At 52.0% G+C, this 20,034-nt stretch overlaps 1 protein-coding gene across 1 annotated transcript in view; it reads right to left on the bottom strand.

Moving 5' to 3' along the window:
- TNFRSF11A (TNF receptor superfamily member 11a) overlaps nt 1–17,896 on the bottom strand; it is a 57,470-nt gene extending 39,574 nt beyond the window's left edge. Inside the window, exon 1 of the mRNA XM_062200038.1 lies at nt 17,822–17,896. Coding sequence (XP_062056022.1) covers nt 17,822–17,896 — 75 coding nt within the window. The remainder of the gene's footprint in view (nt 1–17,821) is intronic.
- Between the last annotated feature and the right edge of the window lie 2,138 nt (nt 17,897–20,034).

Raw genomic sequence — 20,034 nt, 5'->3', positions numbered from 1 at the left:
GTATTCTGATGGACCTGCCATGGGGGTCGGCATCGTGATACAGTGGTCAAGCTGCCACTTGGGACACCCACGTCCCATATCAGAGGGCTTGGGTTCAAGTCCCACTTTTGTTTCTGATTCAACTTCTTGCTAACGTGCACCCTGGGAGGCAGCAGGTTAGGCTCAAGTACTTGAGGCTCTCCATGCCACTCATGTAGGAGAAGTGGATTGAGCTCTTGGCTCCTGGCTTTGGCCTGATCCAGCCCCGGCTATTCCGGGCGTTTGGGGAGTGAATCAGAGAATAGCTCTTTCTCTGTTTCTGTCACTCTGCCTTTCAAACAAATTTAAAAACTGATCTGCTATTAAAGAATTTGGGAATTTCTAAAATGCATTTTATGAATGTATGTCCAGTGACAAGGAGAGTTTGGAAGTCCAGTTGAAGGATTCCTCCTGGTTGGCCAACTCTCACTGGCATCATTGAAAATTATAAATATGAACCAATCCCCTCCCGTGTGCAGCACATTCCCCCCAAGAGGAGTAGTGAGAGCTTTATCTTAAGACAAATATCTTCTTGGAATATAGACCAGAAGACACATTTTGGTCTGGCTCAGGGTTTAACGACAGAAAGCATCAATGTCTTCAAACAGCTCTGCTGCCAGCACACCATCAAGGGCATCGTGACTGAACGCTGGCTCATAGGCTGGCTCAGGTACTGTCAGGTGCAGGGCCAGAGGCAGGGACTGTTCCTGTCCTCAGCGATGTGGGTGCTGGGAGAGGTGGCCACAGAGACAGCAAGGAAAGAAAACTGGAAGAGTTCCACGTGCAGCGCAAACACCAGTGTGTTGGAAAGTTCTGGAGATCTCGGCTCCACTAAAGCCCTGAACTCTGGCTTCACGGATCATGGACAGGGAAGGAGGGGGCACGCAGCTTAGAGCCCTCTGCCTGGTGTCTGCATCGTCCCCCTCTTTGGATGGGTTGGGGACAATAACCGTGGGAAAGAATGAGGAGGCACCTGAGGCGGCAGGGTCAGAGGGCATGGCGGGGCAGCGGGGAGAAGTGGAAGGAGGGACGCTGGAGCCAGGGAGGGAGGGAGGGAGGGAAATGAAAGGTGAGCGAGCGCAAGGCGGGCAGCCTGGCCAGGAGCCCAGGTTTATTCTAATAGTGGGGAAAGGTGGGGAACCTTAGAAGTTGTAGAAGAAAGGGAGGATCCTTTTTTTTTCAATAGGACAATGAAACATGTTTAAGGAGTGCTCGGATGAGGAAGGGCACGAAAAGGTGCAAAGTCCGTTGAGACAAGAACAGAGCTCATGGAGGGAGTGCAGACCCAGAGAGCTGGCCCAAGCACACGCACACACACAGGCACAGGCACACGCACACGGGCCCCTCACGTCAGAGAGGCAAGAAAGGCCTGGCTCCCGTTGTAAAAGGCTGAATTGGGCTTGTCTGATGCCTTGGGGGTAATTTAAGAAACATTTTATTGCACTAAAACATTTCCTTGTGAAATTCGCCATTTTCACCGTTGAAAGTGTATAATCCAGCGATAGTAAGGACAGTCGCAGGACTGTGAAACGATCACTGCCATTCTCCAGGACATTTTCAACACCCAAACAGGATCTCCGCCACCGCCAGCCCCTGACAACCACCATGCTCCGCCTGTCTCTACGATCTGACTACGCATAGCGGAATCATACAACACTTAGCCTCATGCATCTGCTTATTTCACATATTTCACTTATTTCAAGGTTCACCCATTCAGTGTCATGGGTCATCAGAACAGTATTCCTTTTAATGGCTGAATAATGTTCCATTGCATGAATACTACATTTTGTTCACCCACTCATCTTTTGATGGACAGTTGGCCTGGGGTTATTGTGAACAACACCGCAATAAATACTGGCACACAGGTATCTGTCTGAGTCCTTGTTTTCAGTTCTTCTTGGTCAACATCTAGGAATCACATGAAAATTTTATGGGTTTTTTTTTTTTTTTTTTTGACAGGCAGAGTGGATAGTGAGAGAGAGAGAGACAGAGAGAAAGGTCTTCCTTTGCCGTTGGTTCACCCTCCAATGGCCGCCGCGGCCGGCGCCCCGTGCTAATCCGAAGGCAGGAACCAGGTGCTTCTCCTGGTCTCCCATGGGGTGCAGGGCCCAAGTACTTGGGCCATCCTCCACTGCACTCCTGGGCCATACCAGAGAGCTGGCCTGGAAGAGGGGCAACCGGGACAGAATCTGGCACCCCGACTGGGACTAGAACCCGGTGTGCCAGCGCTGCAAGGCGGAGGATTAGCCTATTGAGCCACGGCGCCAGCCTTTATGTTTAGTTTTTTAACTGTTTTCCACAGGGACCTGTGCCATTTTACATTCCACCAGCAAGGCATGAGCATTCCATTTTTTCCATATCAACAGTACATGTTATTTTCTGTTTAATTTTTAAAATGTTATTTGTTTATTTAAAAGGCTGAAAAAGAGGGAGAGTGAGAGAGAGATCGCCCATCTACTGGTACATTTCCTACGTGGCTGCAACAGCCAGGGCTGGGTCAGGCCAAAACTAGGAGCCAGGAACTCCATCCGGGTCTCCCATGTGGGTGGCAAGGACTCCGGTAGTTGGGCCGTCTTCTGCTGCCTTCCCAGGTGCATTTGCAGGGAGCTGGATCAGAAGCAGAGCAGCCCGGAATTGAACTGGCGCTCCCATATGGGATGCGGCTTTCCCTGCTGCACCAAACACCCCCAAGCACATTTTTCTTAAACAGGAAAATTGAGCATTTCTTTCAAGATGGTCATTGTGAACCCAGGCCCTACAACCCTCCTATGGCTCCCATGTTCCACAGCACTAATCGTTGATAACTAATCACATTCTATGAGCAGTCCAGGCAAAATTAAATTACCCCATTAAAGAATAAGCAAAGGATTTTAAAAAGGGTATAAAAATGGCAATAAATACACGACAAGATGCTCAACATCATTAGCCATAAGGGGAGACCTGGGTTGATTTTTGGGCTTCTGCCTTCAACCTGGTCCAGCCCTGGCATTGCAGGCATTTGAAAGTGAACCAGTCACTGGAAGATCTCTGTCTGTCTCACTGCCTTTCAAACAAAAATGAAAATAAACAAAAAATTTTAAAAAAATGTTCTCAGCATCAGCATCATGGGGTAGCAGGTAAAGTCACTGCCTGCAATGCCATAATCCCATATGGCACCAGTTTGAGTCCTGGCTGCCCCATTTCTGATATAGCTCCCTGCTAATACACCTGGAAAGCTGTGGGATAGGGCCCAAGTAGAAGACCCAGAAAAAGCTCCTGGCTTCAGTCTGGCCTGCCCATTTGGGGAGCAAACCAGCTGATAGAAGGTCTCTCTCTGTCTCTCCCTCTCTCTAACTCTGTCTTTGAAATAAATCAATAAGAGAAAGAGAGAGAGAAACAAAAAAAGTTAGTTCTCACTCTTAACAGTATCACTATATCACTACTTGGTTCCTTAGCAAAGAATCTAGGATATTTAGCATTTAAGTCAGATATGTTCAGTGAGTTCAAAACAGAATAGTGGGACAAATTAACTATACACTCATTTATTCCTCAAATATTAACTGAACACAATACTATATGTCAGAGACCATTTTAGTTCTAGTGAATTCAAATGGATGGATGGCTGACAGTTCTTGCTCAGAGTCCAGTGGAGAAGAATGAGAATAAACATAGAATTATTATGGGATGTCTCCCCAGCACATGATCCCCGAGTGGAGACCAGTGTAAGTGCAGGAGCAGGCCAAAGCCTTAGCGTGCATCGAGAGAGGAGCATTCTGGGAGACATGGAAGGCATTTGCAAAGGCTCTTCGGAGGGACTGTGCACCTGTCAGTGGAGGAATAGTGGGAGAGCCTGTGTGACTGAGAGGCAGGCGGTGGGCAGGTCACACGACTGAATACACAATTTATACACACTGTGAGGCCATGGGCACCCAGAGTGTTGGGACTGTGTGGCACAGACTTGACAACAGTGGTGTTGGACATGGCCATCACCAAGGTTTAAGTAACAGGCACTTCATGCTATTTTTATGACCAGGAAGGTATTGTCACATTTGCCTCAAGATTTAAAAAAAAAAAATCTAGGCCGGCGCCGTGGCTCACTTGGCTAATCCTCCGCCTGTGGTGCCAGCATCCCATATGGGCAAAGGGTTCTAGTCCCGGCTGCTCCTCTTCCAGCCCAGATCTCTGCTGTGGCCCAGGAAAGCAGCGGAGGATGGCCCAAGTGCTTGGGCCCTGCACCCGCATGGGAGACCAGGAGGAAGCACCTGGCTCCTGGCTTCGGATCGGCATAGATAAGGCCGTAGCGGCCATTTGGGGGGTGAACCAACGGAAGGAAAACCTTTCTGTCTCTCTCTCACTGTCAAATAAATTAAAAAAAAAAATCATTATTAATTGTGACAAAATACACATAACATTTACCATTTAACCACTTTGTCACAAGATGTTTTGGGAATAGATATCATACACAGAAAAAAGAACCTGACTTAGGTTTGATTTAAAAAAAAAAAAACAAACTAACAAAATAGAGCAGCCGTGGCCTATAAGAAGTTTTGACCTGGTCCCATTCTGATTTAGCAAACTGGAAACAATTGACTTTTTGTCGTGTCTTGCAGGTTGCTTTTTCCTGGGCCCCTCAGCCTTGCTTTCCTGACCACCTTGATTCTGGACAGGCACCTTGAAGGAAAAAAAAAAAAAAAAAGCCAGCAATGCACTCGTTCAGACAGGAACATATCAAAGATGTGCTGATTTTTTGCTCAGTCTTCTTCCTTCCCCTCTTCACAATGCATTTATTCTTTGTGCTCCGTGAAAACATACAGCTTGAGGGAAAATGAAGAAAGCGCCTCGAATTTCCAAACTTTAATTGCAAGTTTCTTTGTCTTCCAGAGATAAAGAGCAAAAAAGTTTGCAGCTGTGGGCTACCTGAAAAGAATGTGCAAGGAAGGTGTTTCCTAAACACGGTAATTAGGAGGCTTTGCCTTGTCCTGTTGTCACTCAACAATCCCCACAGGGCCCACTGAATGCCCCTTTATTCTCCCGGTGTGGAAACATTTTTTTTTTTTTTAAATGTATGCATTTCAGATGAGAACTGTTCTTGCTTCTGTAGTGAAGTCAACAGCCCTTGTGCTCAGCTTCCAAGATGGCCTTGGACTTCTGGGGGTCAAGGACCCTTGAGCTCTGCCTCCGAGAAGGAACTATCACCTTCCACTCCACTCCCACGACTGCCCAGCTCCCAGGCTGCAACCTAGTGCTTCTCAAGTGTGCGCGAGTTGCGTGCAGATTTTGTGTCCCCAGGTCTGCGGTGGGGCCTGGGAGTCTTCATGGCTAACAAGCTCCCAGGGGACACTGCAACTGTGGCCTGCGTAGCAAGCCCAGCTGCTGATGTCCAGCGCACCACGTGGTCTTGGCTCCGGGAGCTTCTCTCGCCCTCTCCTTACCAGCCCTACCCAGGCTCCTTGGCCTTGACCACATTCCAGCCTTCAGTCCTACCCCCTCCTCTGCTCCATTTCTCCCAGCAACTCTGATCCTACTCAACCCCGGAGCCTTGTGGCAAATGTGGATGTTCCTGACCCTTGACATTTTGGATTCACCTAGGATCCCCCTCACACCAGGACTGGTTAGACCCTGTGCTAGATGTCCCAGGTCCCGCTGACACCTTGTTTTTGTTTGTTTATTTGCTCTTCCTGGTGCATAGACTGTAAGCTGGCAACCAGGCTCTCAACACACCACCCCATCCCCTGCAACACTGGCTGCGAGATTGCTACGTGCTCTCACGGGTTCACTCCTGCACCCATGCTCACTGATGTTCTGAGCCCCCTGAGCCTGGCTTTGTGTCACCTGTGCCAGCTAGTCACCCACTGCTCACTGCAGACCAGTGTGTCACCTTATTCGCTCAGGTGCCCCCCTTCCTGGCTATGCCCTCGCCCTCCTCTGCCTTCACTGCCAATCGCAATGCCAGTCTGCAGGTACAGCCTCTCCCGAGGAGCCTTCCTGGGGACGCTGGCCCGTGAAATGCCCCAGCTGCCACGTGGCTCACTCAGATCACCCCCACAGGGCCATACCCAGGAGCTCGAGCTACATCAGCAGCTTGCGGTGGGAAGTGATGTCTGCCTCTGGTGCCCCAGGAACTAAGCAAGCGCTGGCTCTGATCAGGAGCCCCAGGACACTGGATGTGGGTGGGGAAGGTCTCTCCCCACAGTGACTGTGGGGCGCAGGCACCAGCACCCTAGCTTCTGGAATAATCAAGATCACACGAGGCATTCTCCATCTACCCTGCTTTTCAAGGCCTTAAACCCCACACCCAAGTGGCTGCCAGCACTGTCCCTACACTCACTCAAACTCAGCCCTCCTCCCTCTTTCTTTGGTTAACACAGTAGGCCTTCATCTTCTCCTGTCCCCCATTATTAACTAGACCCCTAAAAAAAAAAGAACTAAATCCAGCTACATTTATTCAGTACCTCTGAGCAATGCACTGTACCAGGGCCAAGAGCCTGACTTCTCCTCACTGCAGGCCTACAGACCAGGCTGCTCCATTGTTAACAGTGCCCTGGAAATCTAGGAAAAGGCACAGATGCCCCAAGGGGGCCACCTGGCTGGGACCTCGTTAGCATTTCTAACAAGCTCCCAGGGTGCTGATGCTGGCATCTTTGAGTAACAAGGTCAGAGTTCACAGGAGAGACCAAGGCTCAGAACTTTCACCTAGTCCCAACACCTAAGTCTACTAAACTGACACTGAGAACAGCTGGCCTCTCACACCGCTGGCGACAGACATGGTTTACTGTGCATGAGGGCCAAGGAAGAATGGGCCCTCAGGAGACACCTACTATGCGCCAGGCAGTATGCAGAGACTGGACTTCCTTTGTCTTCCCACGTCCTCACAAGACAGGAAGAACCTGCCTGGAGAGATTGACGGGAGGCCTGCAGCACCTGGGCATAGAGCGAACGCTTAGATATTTGTTCAGTGAATGAATAATTTTTCCCGAAGGACCACTGGGATCTCATAACTTCCCTTTACTGAGGACGACAACAGTTTCCTACCAGTTCAGAATCGAATTCATCGTCCCAAGCATGAACTTGGAAAGACTCCACCACTGTGGGGAACTCAGAGACACCCTGGGGGAAGGAGGTTGCAAAATCAAGATTCCAAGTCCCGTCACTGGTCCCTAACTTCTTGCTTCTTTTTGCTAGCAAGGACAGAGCATGGGGCTGCCTAACTCAGCACGGTCACTGTCACCTCTTCGTGCCTGTCACTCATGTCCCGGAACAGAGAGCCCCTCACCCTGGATTGGCCTCTTTCACCTGCACCCCCCGCCCCCGGCCTGGAGGAGCCCACCCCAGGCCATCACTTCCACTTCTCCCTCGCCCCACACAGCTAAGGCGACTGCTTGTGCATTCTGGTTCTTTGCTCCTTTGGAATTTTACACAGAAACCAGATCATGATGTTGTGGTCATGGCGACCCCAACTGCAGTGTGGGCAACCGAAACCCACCAGAAAAGGATGCTGTCTAATGGATTACACCTTTTCATAACCTTGTGACCATTAGAAAGGAGTGGGCTCAGGTTCAGCTGGCGAGTCCAGCTGTGTTTCCACTGAGTTCACTTGGTCCTCCGTGTCATCCTCCTGTGTCACTTGCTGTGTGACTGTTTCTGGATTTCTGGCAGCTGCACATGAGCAACACTGTGCCCCAGCCGAGGACAAGCATGGGCGTGACAGTGACCCAGGAGGCGCTACATACTCAGACCCTTGGAACGTCCCCTCTATTACTTAGGGAGTGCTTTTTAAGAACTTGAAAAAAAAAATGTTAGTAATGAAAATTATTTAGAGTTGTACCATGGCAGACACATATCAAAATGGGAGTCCAGGCCATTTGGGTCAAGGGAGGTATCCCAAGACTAAGACATAAAGAAATTTTAAAAATATATGGGGCGGGTGTGTGTGTGTGTGTATGTGCTGGCACTATGGCAGGTAAAGCTGCCATCTGCAGTGCCGGCATCCCATATGGGCACCAGTTTGAGTCCCGGCTGCTCCACTTCCAACCCAGCTCTCTGCTAATGTGCCTGGGAAAGCAGTACAAGATGGCCCAAGTGCTTGGGCCCCTACACCCACGTGGGAGACCCAGAAGAAGTTCCTGGCTCCTGGCTTTGGATCGGCTCAACTCCAGCTGTTTGTGCGCTCTCTCTCTCTCTCTCTCCTTCTCTCTGTAACTCTGTCTTTCAAGTAAATAAAATAAATCTTTTAAAAAATGTATGTACTAGGAGGCCAGTGTGGTGGCACAACAGGTTAAGCCATGGCTTGTGACGCCAGCATCCCACGTAGGAACACCGGTTCAAGTTGCCGGCTGCTCTGCTTCTGATCCAGCTTCCTGCAGAGCTGCCCGAGCACTTGGGCCCCTGCCGCCTATGTGGGAGACAAGGAGGTAGCTGCTGGCTCCTGGCTTCAGCCTGACCCAGCCCTGGCTGCTGCAGCCATTTGGGGGGTGAACCTGTGGATGGAAGAACTCTGCCTCTGTTTCTCCCTCTTGCTTTGTCTTTTAGATATAGATGGATCCCTCCCTCCCCAAAAAGCTCCGGAGCGCAAACACTTGGCCTCTCAGTGTATGCTTTGCCAGGGCCCAGTAGCCTTCTCTCCCAATCCAAATCCAGTACTGGGCAGGTGTCAGGGAGGATAAACCCACGCAGGCGGCACGTGGGCTGTCTTAGAGGGGCGGCGGCAGGGCTGCCATGCCGGGGTACGGCACAGCCTGTTTTTGGTTGGGGGTGCACGGAGGAGTCAGAGGTGCCTCCGCTGCAGGAAGTGGCAGAGATGATTCAACAGCCACACTTCTTTTCCTCCTGAGTCAGGGATCAACTGGCAAACAGCCCTGTGTGAAGGTGCTCTGGGTGCCCGTCTTTTCTATTAGCCTTAAAGACACAGCATTTTCATTTCTGCTCACCAACAGAAGCTCTAGGAAGATTCCCCTGAGGACTGCCACAGGCAGGCAACACAGACTATACCAGAGCAGACTGGTTAGGATAGCTCCCCAAACACTAAAAGCTCTGTTTCTGTCCCACCACCCCAGGAGGCCCCTTCATCTACCCTCGCCACCCTTACCCATTCATAGAATGGGTGCAAAAGCAATTGACTGAAGGATTAAGACCATGGCCACTGGAGCAAATTCCTGGGGGAGTTCCAGCTCTGCCACTTGCTAGCTGTGCAACCTTGGGCACATCCCTTAGGCTCCCTGTGCCTCAGTGCTTTATCTTCCTGCCAACGTGGAGCAAGCATTCCAAAACACCAAGCACACGGGAGGGACGCAACAAGTGGCAGGTGCTTTCAACACATTAATCACGGGCCACTAACGTACCGCTACGCTCAGGCCATCGCTGCATGGAACTATACTCAGGTTTATACCCAGGCTTGAGTCTGCATCAGAATCACCTGGAGAGGGCGTTAAACCACAGATTGTGGGTATACACCTCCAGAATTTCCGATCCAGCAGGTGTGGGGATCCCAGGTACATAATGTTGGCTCCAGGAACCAGAGTTTGAGAACTGCTGTCCTGATTCCTGAGGTTTGTGGGTGCACAGTTCTTTGTGACAGAGACCCAAGTCCTTCCCCAGTTGGCTTTTCTCATTTTATTGAAAGGCACGTGTACACACACACACACTCCATATGCTAGTTCACTCACCAGATGCCTGCAACAGCCAGGCTGAAGCCAGGAACCTGGAACTCAATGTGGGCCTCCTACATGGGTGGCAGGGACTCACATACTCGAGTCATCACCTACTGCCTCCCAGGGTGTGCATTAGCAGGAAGTTGGATCAGAAGCAGAGGAGGGGCAGGCACTGTGGCTTAGCGGGTAACGCTGCCACCTGCAGTGCCGGCATCCCCTATGGGCACCAGTTTGAGTCCCAGCTGCTCCACTTCTGATCCAGCTCTCTGCTACGGCCTGGGAAAGCAGAAGATGGCCCAAATCCTTGGGCCCCTGCACCTGTGTGGGACACCTGGAAGAAGCTCCTGGCTCCTGGCTTCAGATTGGTTCAGCTCCAGCCATTGTGGCCAACTGGGGAATAAACCAGCAGATGAAAGACCTCTCTCTCTCTCTTTGTGTCTTTCTTTCTCTCTCTATGTAACTCTTTCAAATAAAGAAATATAAATATTTAAGAAGCAGCAGCAACAGAGGAGCTGGGACTCGAATCAGGTGCTTGGATATGGAATGTGGGTGTCCCAAGCACTGTCGTAAGCGGTACCCCATTCACCCGGCCCCCGGCTGGCTTTGCCTTCCCTGGTTCCTTACACTGGCCCTGAGCTCCAGACACCAAAGTGGGATGTGATTCTCTCACGCATGCTGTGTCTCCCCTCGGGCCCCGCCCACCCCCGCTCTCTCTTCCTCTCATAACCATGCCCACCTTTCCAGGACCAGATCAAACACTCTCGGCCCAAGTCCCCACTTCAAAGCCACCCTTCCCATCTCTGTGTTCCCACTGCTTGGGTTTGAATTCCAACTCTGCTTCTGATTCCCGCCTCCAGTTAATGGACACCCTGGGACACAGCAGGTCATGGCTCAGTTTCTTGGGTCCCTGCATTCGTGTGAGAAATGCAGATTGAATGAAATCTGGGCTGCTGGCTCCGGCCTGGCTCCTGGGTTCCTCTTCTGTACCCTTCTCAAGGAAGGAAGAATGGTGGGCGGTAACCTTCCCCACTAGATTGACAGCTCTCCAGGGCACAGGCGACTGGGTCCTAAATCTGGTGTTTTCCATGGTGCCTACTGGGTTTTTGTTTGTCTATTTTGGCTTTTGATTTTTTTCTTTGCTAGTAAATACAAATTAAATATCCACTAAATTGAAAGGAGACAAAAGCTTACAGAGGTTCAAGGAACTGGAATGAATAACCCTGAGGAAGCGGAAGTTGTGGGCTGACAATCTTCAATAATAGAAATATTAAAATAAAGGAGACATTGACCAACCAGTCTCTACCCTTATTAAAGAGCAGATTTGAGGAAATTGTGACATATTAGGTTTAGGTCTGCTTAGGGAAGTTCCTGACATTAGGAATTGTTAAACGACAACAAGGGTTAGCATGGACAGATGTGAATAATCTCTATTGAGCTTTAAACATGTAACAGGTTCTCATTACCAGGCCAAGTGTGAGATGTGAACCTGCTAGTAGGTCTTGGGTATGCAGTTGAGAGAAGATAAGGATCTTTAGCGGTCACTTCTACTTGGATATGAGTTTGACAGCTGTTTCTCCTACTACCCGATACACCTAGGGAAGTGGTTCATTTCCCATTTGGGTGGATATGACAAGAGCCCCAAACCAGCAAACAAGGCGGTGCTCCTAGGATTTTAGGCAATGCCCCAGGCATGTCCTCTGTACCCACTTGCCCGGTTTAGCCATTATATTCACCAAAAGCTCATGGGAGTTTTTCTTCCTCATTTTTATTGGAAAGTCTTCAAATTTTCGATCGCTTGAGGAAGTGGCTCCTGTACTCTCAACACTCTGAACAGGAAATGGCATAAGTTATTATTACCCTGATGAACGGAAGGGGTCATTTGTGCAGTCCCTTCTTCCTGCCACTTGGAAACCTGGCAAGTCTCTAACTCCACCGGTGCCAGAGGGGCCTCAGTGTCACCGGCTGGGCTAGGATTTGGGGTGGGGGAAGTCAGAGGAGTTGAGCAGAGAGGAAGGGAAGCAGTCATCTTTGGCAACAGCAGTCTGCCAGGAAAACGCGCATCACGCAAGACAGAGTCCAACATAAACACCGCTTCTTAGAGGGGCAGGTGACATCCGTGAGGCCGGTGTGGGGAGGTCAGGGGTCAGGCCACACCTGCTCTGGGCTGACCTCTCTGGGGCTCACCAGCCACCTCTCTGCAGTGTGCATTTCAGAGCTCAGCCTCTCTCCTGGACTTAGGGCAAAGACACCTCTGGCTCAGGAAATGGCGCTCCGCATTCCAGAGCACACACATTTCCTGCCAGTGCAATGCCTTGGGGCTTCCAGCTTGTTTACCTCTACAGAGTCTGAGGAACTTGGTCCTGCCTCCCAGCAAGATCATCCAAAGAAGCTGGGATTCAACAGCCTATACTGCAGCCTTCTCTGGTGGGGTTATTCTTGGGGGGGCTGGGGGGGGGAATGGAGTACCCTTCACTTGAACCTGGACATTCTGATTTGGACAAATAAACTGAAAAACAAAACCCAAAGGCTCAGTGGAATCTATTTTTTTTTTTAACAATAGGTCTAACCAGCCGTGTCCTTTGTCCTACACCACAGCACCTAGCACAGTTCCGCTGGCCCTGCCCTTGGCCTCTCCTCTGTCACCACTGCCCTGACCTGACCCAAGTCCTAGCTCTTCCCTGCGCCAAAGCAGGGGCCTCTTTATTGGCCTCTGGCCCCTCCCCTAGACACTGTTCCCTGTGACACACTCATCTGACCATGCTCCCCTCCCCCACTCCACCTCCATCTCTGCCCCACTCCAGCTCACAGTTCACCAAGATTAAATCTGAACTATTTTGCTTGCACATAAAGCCTCTGAGTGCTGGCCTCTGCCTTCCTCCCCACCCCCCCCCCCCACTCCAAGTCCAGGCACTCTGTACAGTTTGTAGCTCCCTGCACACGCCACTCTGTTCCGCCCCGCTGCTGTTTCCGCCATCAGATGAAGCACCAGCCATCCTGAGACCCCCGGCCAGGATGGAAGACTGAGAGATCTTCCCCAACAGTCTCACATTGGAAGCACCTCTAGTCCCAGGGGCCCATGCCAGCCGAAAAATGGTCGCAGGACACCGTGTCCAGCTGTATCTTCAGTGTCAGCCCCATCCAACCTCCAGTCTCATACATGACCCTGGTCTTTGTCTACTTAGCTCATCGTACACTGCAGACTATTACCAAAAAAAATGAATGCATTTAGCACAGATTCAGTCTGAGTTCTCATTACCAAACTCTAGGCCCTGCATGCGGCAGTCACAGGCTGATGGTGGCCGACAAAGTTGGTGACAAAGTTGTCACCCCAGAGCCGTAAAGAATGTTCTTCCCACTGCTGGCTGGGACTTCCTGCTCCGAAACATACTGCAGCTGGAACGTACTGCATGAGACCAGCCGGGCCAGCCAGCCCTCCAGTGACAGACAGGGAGCAAAGTCGGGCCGCCTCGCAGGCAGGAAACAGACCCTGAGCGTCTCTCGCAATCAGGACAGAAGACCTGGGCTGTACACAGTCCCGCTCAGCCTCAAGAACTTCAGAAAGGCCAAGGCTGTGTGCTGGAGCCTGCCGCTCCCTTTTGCTTTCTTCAAGCTCAATGTTTTGGGGGGCAGAAAGGATGAGGTAAGCCTAAGCTGTGTGCACACCGAGAAAGCCCATGCACTGCAACGGGAGGAAACACAGACAGGACTTCCTGCAAAGCGGGTGGAGGCTGGGAAGGTGTTTGGAGGAAGGATCACCCCGCTGCCGGATCCTCCGATGCCAGTCCTGGGAGGTACAGAGGTAGAGTCAGGGACCTGTGCTTCCTCTGTGGCCTGGGGCCACGGCGCCGCAGGCAGACAGCACCTGGCCCGTGGTGGCTGCCCTAGGGGGTGAACCACCTGGACAGCCACGGACCATCAGGGCACCAGGCAAGCTCATCTCAGCAAAAGCCAGAAAAAAAACCAACAAAGCAAAACAAAAAAACCCAGCTCAGACAGCATTCCTGGAGCTCGCTGGACACGCTCTGTGGGAAAAAAACACCACTTTTTTTTTTTTCCATGCACTTCAAAAATAGGAAAAGCCAGTTGGGGGGACTTTTAACACTGACATGGCAGATGAGGTTCACACTCCACCTTCTTAAAACAACAGTTCTGCAAAGGCCCCAGGTCTGGAACTCCCCTTTTTGTGGCCTCATAAAACACTGATTTATTGACCTCCAAAGACACATCTTTGTTGTTTCAGTTTTCCTGGTGTAAGAATTACTGGGAGATAACTGCCAAGGCAAACGCACATTTCCTTATCAACGCTGGGCAGGGCACGTGTTTGTGTTGCAGACTTGCCGTCTGGGGGCTCCGTGGGGGGAAAGGAAGCAACAGGGGACGCGTCTGAAATATTTATCAGCAAAGCAGACTCTCGGCCCCCAGCCCAATGTGTCTGTTCCCAGGAAGGCATTGGCATACAACCATGTCTCCCCGCTGGGGCCTCGCCAGCGCCCACTCCCCTAGAGCCCCAGCCCCACCCCAGGGGATTTCCTTGCAGGGGTCTCCCCAGAGGTCTTCGCGGGGCCTTGCTGTCTGCTGCTGGTTCGCTCCCTCACCACCTCCACCAGGGCCATCCAGAGTTATCTCAACACTATAAAAGTTTAATGCTCCGTCTGTTCCGTCGGGTTTTCTGAATTAAGCGCTTTGTGCTCGCGGGAAGGTCATAAAAACACGGCTTTTTGCCTGGCACGAGTCCTTGCAGCCTAAATCACTCACGCCATCCTCTGGCCCTCAAAGGCTTTCCTCGGCACCCATCTGGGAGTCATTTCCTGCCTGACCCTGGGTTTCCTGTCCACCCTTGGAAGCCCACTTCAGACACCTCCTCCTGCGAAGTCCTCCCTGATCGCTCCGGCTGCACTCCCTGCCCCCGTTGCTCCCTCCCTGCCCCCCGCATTTCTCCCCATGGGCCTTGTACTGCCTGGCCGGTCCTGTCCACCCCGTGCACTCCGGTGGCTCTTGCTTTTCACCCACCCAACGTTTTACCCATCAGTGGCTGCTGTCCTGGCTTCCAATGCGTCTGCTTTAGGTTGCAGATAAGCTGGGGCAAGTGGGGCTGGTGAAACCAGTTATCTTAATGAAAACTGTGCGGCTACAATTTTCTCACTTGAAGTAAGCTTAATCGGTATAAAAACCCAAAGTGGGTTTTTTTTTTTGGAATGGTCTTATTATGTCCAGGAAGAAATTCCTTCACAAACACAAGCAGGGATACAATCACAGAAATGTTTTAAAAGTCAGAATTTATAGCGCTTCCAGGTCAGTCTGAATCTAATAGAAACAAAACTAAGCCAATACTTGCAGAGGACACACTTTCTAGAGTAGTTTTTGACCACTCTTTTGCAAAACCAATCCCCTCACTGAACAGTTCCTCAATCCTTGCCCAACAGGTGATCATTAAAGACATCAGCGGATTAATATAATTCCTAAATTTTTGAAATAAAATGGGTTGACCCAAGAAGCCAACATCAAAGTACTTGAAACATCACCTGAATATTGTAACACGAAGATAATGTTGTCCCAATGACTCTCTTGAGGATAATATTGTAATACTATATCTACTTTGGCTTTTCAGAGGAAACACATTTACATTTGAGAGGTCAAGCACAAATTAAAATAAACAGAAAAACATCCCGGTATCATCTGATTGGAACTGACCAATGCAAAAACTTGGACATGATTAAAAATACAGAAAATTTAAATGGCCTAGAGGGAACTGGAAGAGAATTAGCATTTGTTTGAAGGTCTGAGAATTAGACTTGTTTTGCTAGCATCTGCTGTTAGCAGTAGAACCTCGCACATTTTACACACGTATGCATGAGAGTACTTCAAGAAGTCTGTGGAAAATGGAATTAAAAGACAAGCGTGTCTCAGTGCGGTAATTTTGCAATCCGTGAATATGAGGGGTCTTGCAAAGTCGTGGAAGACACACATTATGAAAACACTGCTGGCCAGCACCACGGCTCAATAGGCTAATCCTCCGCCTGCGGCACCGACACACCGGGTTCTAGTCCCGGTCGGGGCGCCAGATTCTGTCCCGGTTGCCCCTCTTCCAGGCCAACTCTCTGCTGTGGCCCAGGAGTGCAGTAGAGGATGGCCCAAGTGCTTGGGCCCTGCACCCGCATGGGAGACCAGGAGAAGCACCTGGCTCCTGGCTTCGGATCAGCGCGGTGCGCCGGCCGCAGCGGCCATTGAGGAGTGAACCAATGGTAAAGGAAGACTTTTCTCTCTGTCTCTCTCTCTCACTGTCCACTCTGCCTGTCAAAAAAAAAAAAACAAACCACAAAACACAACACTGCATGGATGCCGAATGTATGCATGGGTGCCGTATGTATGCATGGATGCTGTCTGTATGCATGGATGCCGTATGTATGCATGGATGCTGTCTGTATGCATGGATGTTGTATGTATGCATGGGTGCCATATGTATGCATGGATGCTGTCTGTATGCATGGATGTTGTATGTATGCATGGATGCCGTATGTATGCATGGGTGCTGTATGTATGCATGGATGTTGTATGTATGCATGGATGCCGTCTGTATGCATGGATGCCGTATGTATGCATGGATGCCGTATGTATGCATGGATGCTGTCTGTATGCATGGATGCCGTATGTATGCATGGATGCCGTATGTATGCATGGATGTTGTATGTATGCATGGTGCCATATGTATGCATGGATGCCGTATGTATGCATGGATGCCGTATGTATGCATGGATGCTGTCTGTATGCATGGATGCCGTATGTATGCATGGATGCCGTATGTATGCATGTGTGCTGCTTCTGCCACGGCAGTGAGACGCGGTTAAAACTCGGTGGCCAGGCAGGTTTTTCTCAGGCGGCCTTTCTCAGTATACACTGGAGCGCCAGTCCTTTAGTTCAAATAAGGCAGCACCTGTTCAACCTGTTGAACTCTTCATGAAGCAACACCTGAAGTGCTAAAAGGAACCAGTCCATTAGGTCTTTCCGCCTCCGTTTCCCTCCAGCCCTGGAGAAGCCCGCGCAACTGGGAAAGAAACAGGAGCCCACAGCAGACGCCTCTGCACAGAGCGCTCTCCACCGCTCTAACCTCACGCGGGTTGCCCCGGCCCTTGTGCCAGCGAGCTCAACACACCCTAAACCAAGTGGCGACCCCTCAGGGACCTGTGACAGTGCCGAAACCCAGAAAACCGCCGGCGCCCCCTTCCCGGAGGCGCTCTCAGCGAGCGGGAGGAAGCAGCCCCGGCTCTGCTTTCTTGCAGACTGTACTGAGCGACTTGATAAGGAGCCCTCCGTGGTCAGCGGATGGGGCTGGGAAACCCTCGCCCCCAATCTCAGCGCCCCCAGAGCTTGGGCTGAGGCCTTGGTGAGCCCCAGGTGGTCCTGAGAGCGGCGGGGTGGGTAGTGGGGTTCTGGACCAACGGCACCCCCGCCCCCACCCCTCCACATCTCAAGGCCCGAGGGACTTAGAGCTCTTTCGGGGTGCAAATCTGGCTGACCAAGGGACGGGGTCCTCCTGCCCCTCCACGGCGCTGCAGCTGGCCAGGGGGAGCCCCCGCGGGGCCTCGGCGGCAGCGCGGGTCCTGCATCTCCGCCCCGGGCGAGGCCGCGGCGAGGGGGCTCTGGGACGTCGGCTGGAGGCACTTCGTGGGCACCCCGCTTTGTCCAGGTGCAACAACAAAATATCTGGTCCCAGCAGGGGTTTCAACGCGTTTCGGACCCAGAACCTGAACGAGCAACGAGCGGACAGCACGGCGTCTTTGACCTCTGCGTCCTGCGGCAGCGCGGCTGGGGGAAGTGGGGTAGGGGAGGGCGTGCGGCCCCAGGGAGACCCGCGGGGACCCCCGGGGACCGCCGTCGGGACGGTTCTCTAGCGTGGGCGTGGTCTCGGCTCCGGCGTTTCCTCCCTCGGCGAGTGTTTGCAGAGTGAATACCCCCAGCGCCGGGCTTCGGGAAGAGGGCTTGTCTGGAGAGCGGGGTCGCCCCGAAGCGCCCGAGCCCTCCACGGCCTTCCCTCTCCCCCGCCTTTAGCCTCCAGGTTGTCGCCAACGCCGCGGGACGCGCAGGCTGGGGCCCCAGGTTCTCGGGACTCCGACAAGAGCGTGCGCGGGCAGCGGGCCTCGGCGCGCCCGGCCCGGGCAGTGCAGGCGGCGGCTCCTTACCTGCAGCGGGGCGAGCAGCGCGCACAGCGCCAGCAGCGCGGGCAGCGGGCGGCGCCGCCGGGCGCGCGGGGCCATGGCTCGGTGCAGGCGGGCTGGGCGCCGCGGCCTCTGCGGCCCTGTGGCCCCGCGGGCGCGGCCGCCCTTCGGCCCGGGTCGTCCCGCCCCGCCGCGCCGCGCCCCGCCCCGGCACCTGCCCCGGCGCCGCCGCCCGCCCTGCGCCCCCCTCCGGCCGGGCCGCGCCCGCCAGGTGGTGCCCGAACGCGGGGCGCGGCCTCTCCGTCCGCCGGCTTCTGCTTTCCGGGCGCCCTGGGAGGGTTCGCCGCGCTCAAAGCTTCCTTTGTCTGGTCCCCTCCCGGTGCTCGGTGGCAGTGGGCGCGCGGTGCAGCCCGCGAGCGTCCTCCCCTCGGCAATCCAGGGTGCGCGCCGCCCAGGGCACGCCCTGCGTACCGGCTGCCCGGGCTGCTCGTCCACGCTCCCTGCTCCCGGCCTTCCGCACCCCAGGCCTCCGGGTCGGCCTCCGGGGGCGGGGAGGGGAGCACCACCACCGAGAACTGAGGATCCCCGTCCCAGCTGTCATCGCTGCACGGAGCAACCACACAATGCCCCACCCACCGCGCCTGCTCCTTTGGGCCTCCCCTGCAGCCCTGTCTGCCCCTCGCCCCCACCAAGCTCTCAGGGTCGGCGGCAAGCACCTGCCATGACCTGTGCTTTCGCCACCGCCACCTCGTTGGCCATTTTCCGGTGCAGAACTAACCAAATGCCCGGGGCCCAGCGTGCGGCTGCTTTGTACCCTGTTTCTGTGAGGGTACTTGTCCCGTGGCGGTGGAGTGTATTCTGTTCTGAGTCTGCTGCCTTATATTTTTGGCCCAACACGTGGTGTATCTTAGTGATTTTCTGTCTACTTGCTCTGAGCAAAGTGTGGAAATATCCAACCATAAGTGTGATGGCCTATTTTCCCTTTCAGTTCTGTCATAGTTTTTTCATGTTTTTAAAACTGAGTTGAGGCACATTTAGGATTATGTGTTCTTGGTGAATTCGGCCTTTTGTCATTATTGTGCGTCCTCCCTGGTGGTAACGTTTCGGGTTCTGAAGTCCACTTTGTGATCATTAATTATCCAGCCAGTTCATCTTTCTACATAGCACTCACGTGGTGTATCTCACTCTATCCTTTCAACTTCCTACATCTATTTAAAGAGTGACAACATATATGTATGTATACTTGGGTCTTACCTTTGCATTTTGTTCAGTTTTAAAATCTCTGCCTTTCTTTGGGACCATTTAGACCATTCACATTTTTTTTTTTTAAGATTTATTTTATTTGAAAGTCACAGTTACACAGAGAGAGGAGAGGCAGAGAGAGAGAGAGAAAGAGAGAGAGAGAAAGAGAGGTCTTCCATCTGCTGGTTCACTCCACAGATGGCCACAACGGCTGGAGCTGTGCTGATCCGAAGCCAGGAGCTTCTTCCAGCTCTCCCACATGGGTGCAGGGGCCCAAAGACTTGGGCCATCCTCTGCTGCTTTCTTAGGCCATAGCAGAGAGCTGGATCAGAAGTGGAGCAGCCAGGTCTCGAAACGGTGTCCATGATGCCAGCAGTGCAGGCAGCGGCTTTACCTGCTATGCCACAGTGCCGGCCCCAGAGCATTCACATTTAATGTGAATTTAGGATGCAGTGAAGTTTAAAGCCTATGACCTTGGTATGTGTTTTCTATGTGTTTCACTTTTGGTCCTTTTTTCCTGTTTTCCTCCCTTCTTTGGATAATTTCTGGACTAATTTTTTAGGATTCCATTTTTCTCTCCATTACCTTATTTCATATACTTCATTTTTTAAAGACATGACTCAGTTTATAATATGCATTTACAGCTCATCAGAGTCTGTCTTCAGATAAAATTCTGCCACTTAATATGTAAGTTAAGAACGGTCCAACAGCACACTTTTCCCCCCTGCCTACGTTAGTGCTGTTGTACACCTGGTCACAGTATAGGGATGATTGCAAGTGCGTGCTAAATAATATGAATTTTCTGGCCTATTGCTCTCCAGAATTTGGAGAACAGTGTTCTGGAAAAGGGAGTGCTCTGGACTGGAAGAGATTATGCTTTAGCTAAAAGGAACTGACTTGAAGGCGTAGGTAGGTACTTTCACTGTGGCACTTCATGAGAAGTACCAAGCCTTACTCCTGGCACATTTCCAACATCACTACCTTCTATTTTCAAA

The sequence above is a fragment of the Lepus europaeus genome, chromosome 9, assembly GCF_033115175.1.
Source record: "Lepus europaeus isolate LE1 chromosome 9, mLepTim1.pri, whole genome shotgun sequence".
NCBI lineage: Eukaryota > Metazoa > Chordata > Mammalia > Lagomorpha > Leporidae > Lepus > Lepus europaeus.
The sequence above is the reverse complement of the archived record's forward strand: the minus strand, read 5'-3'. Positions and strand labels throughout refer to the sequence as shown.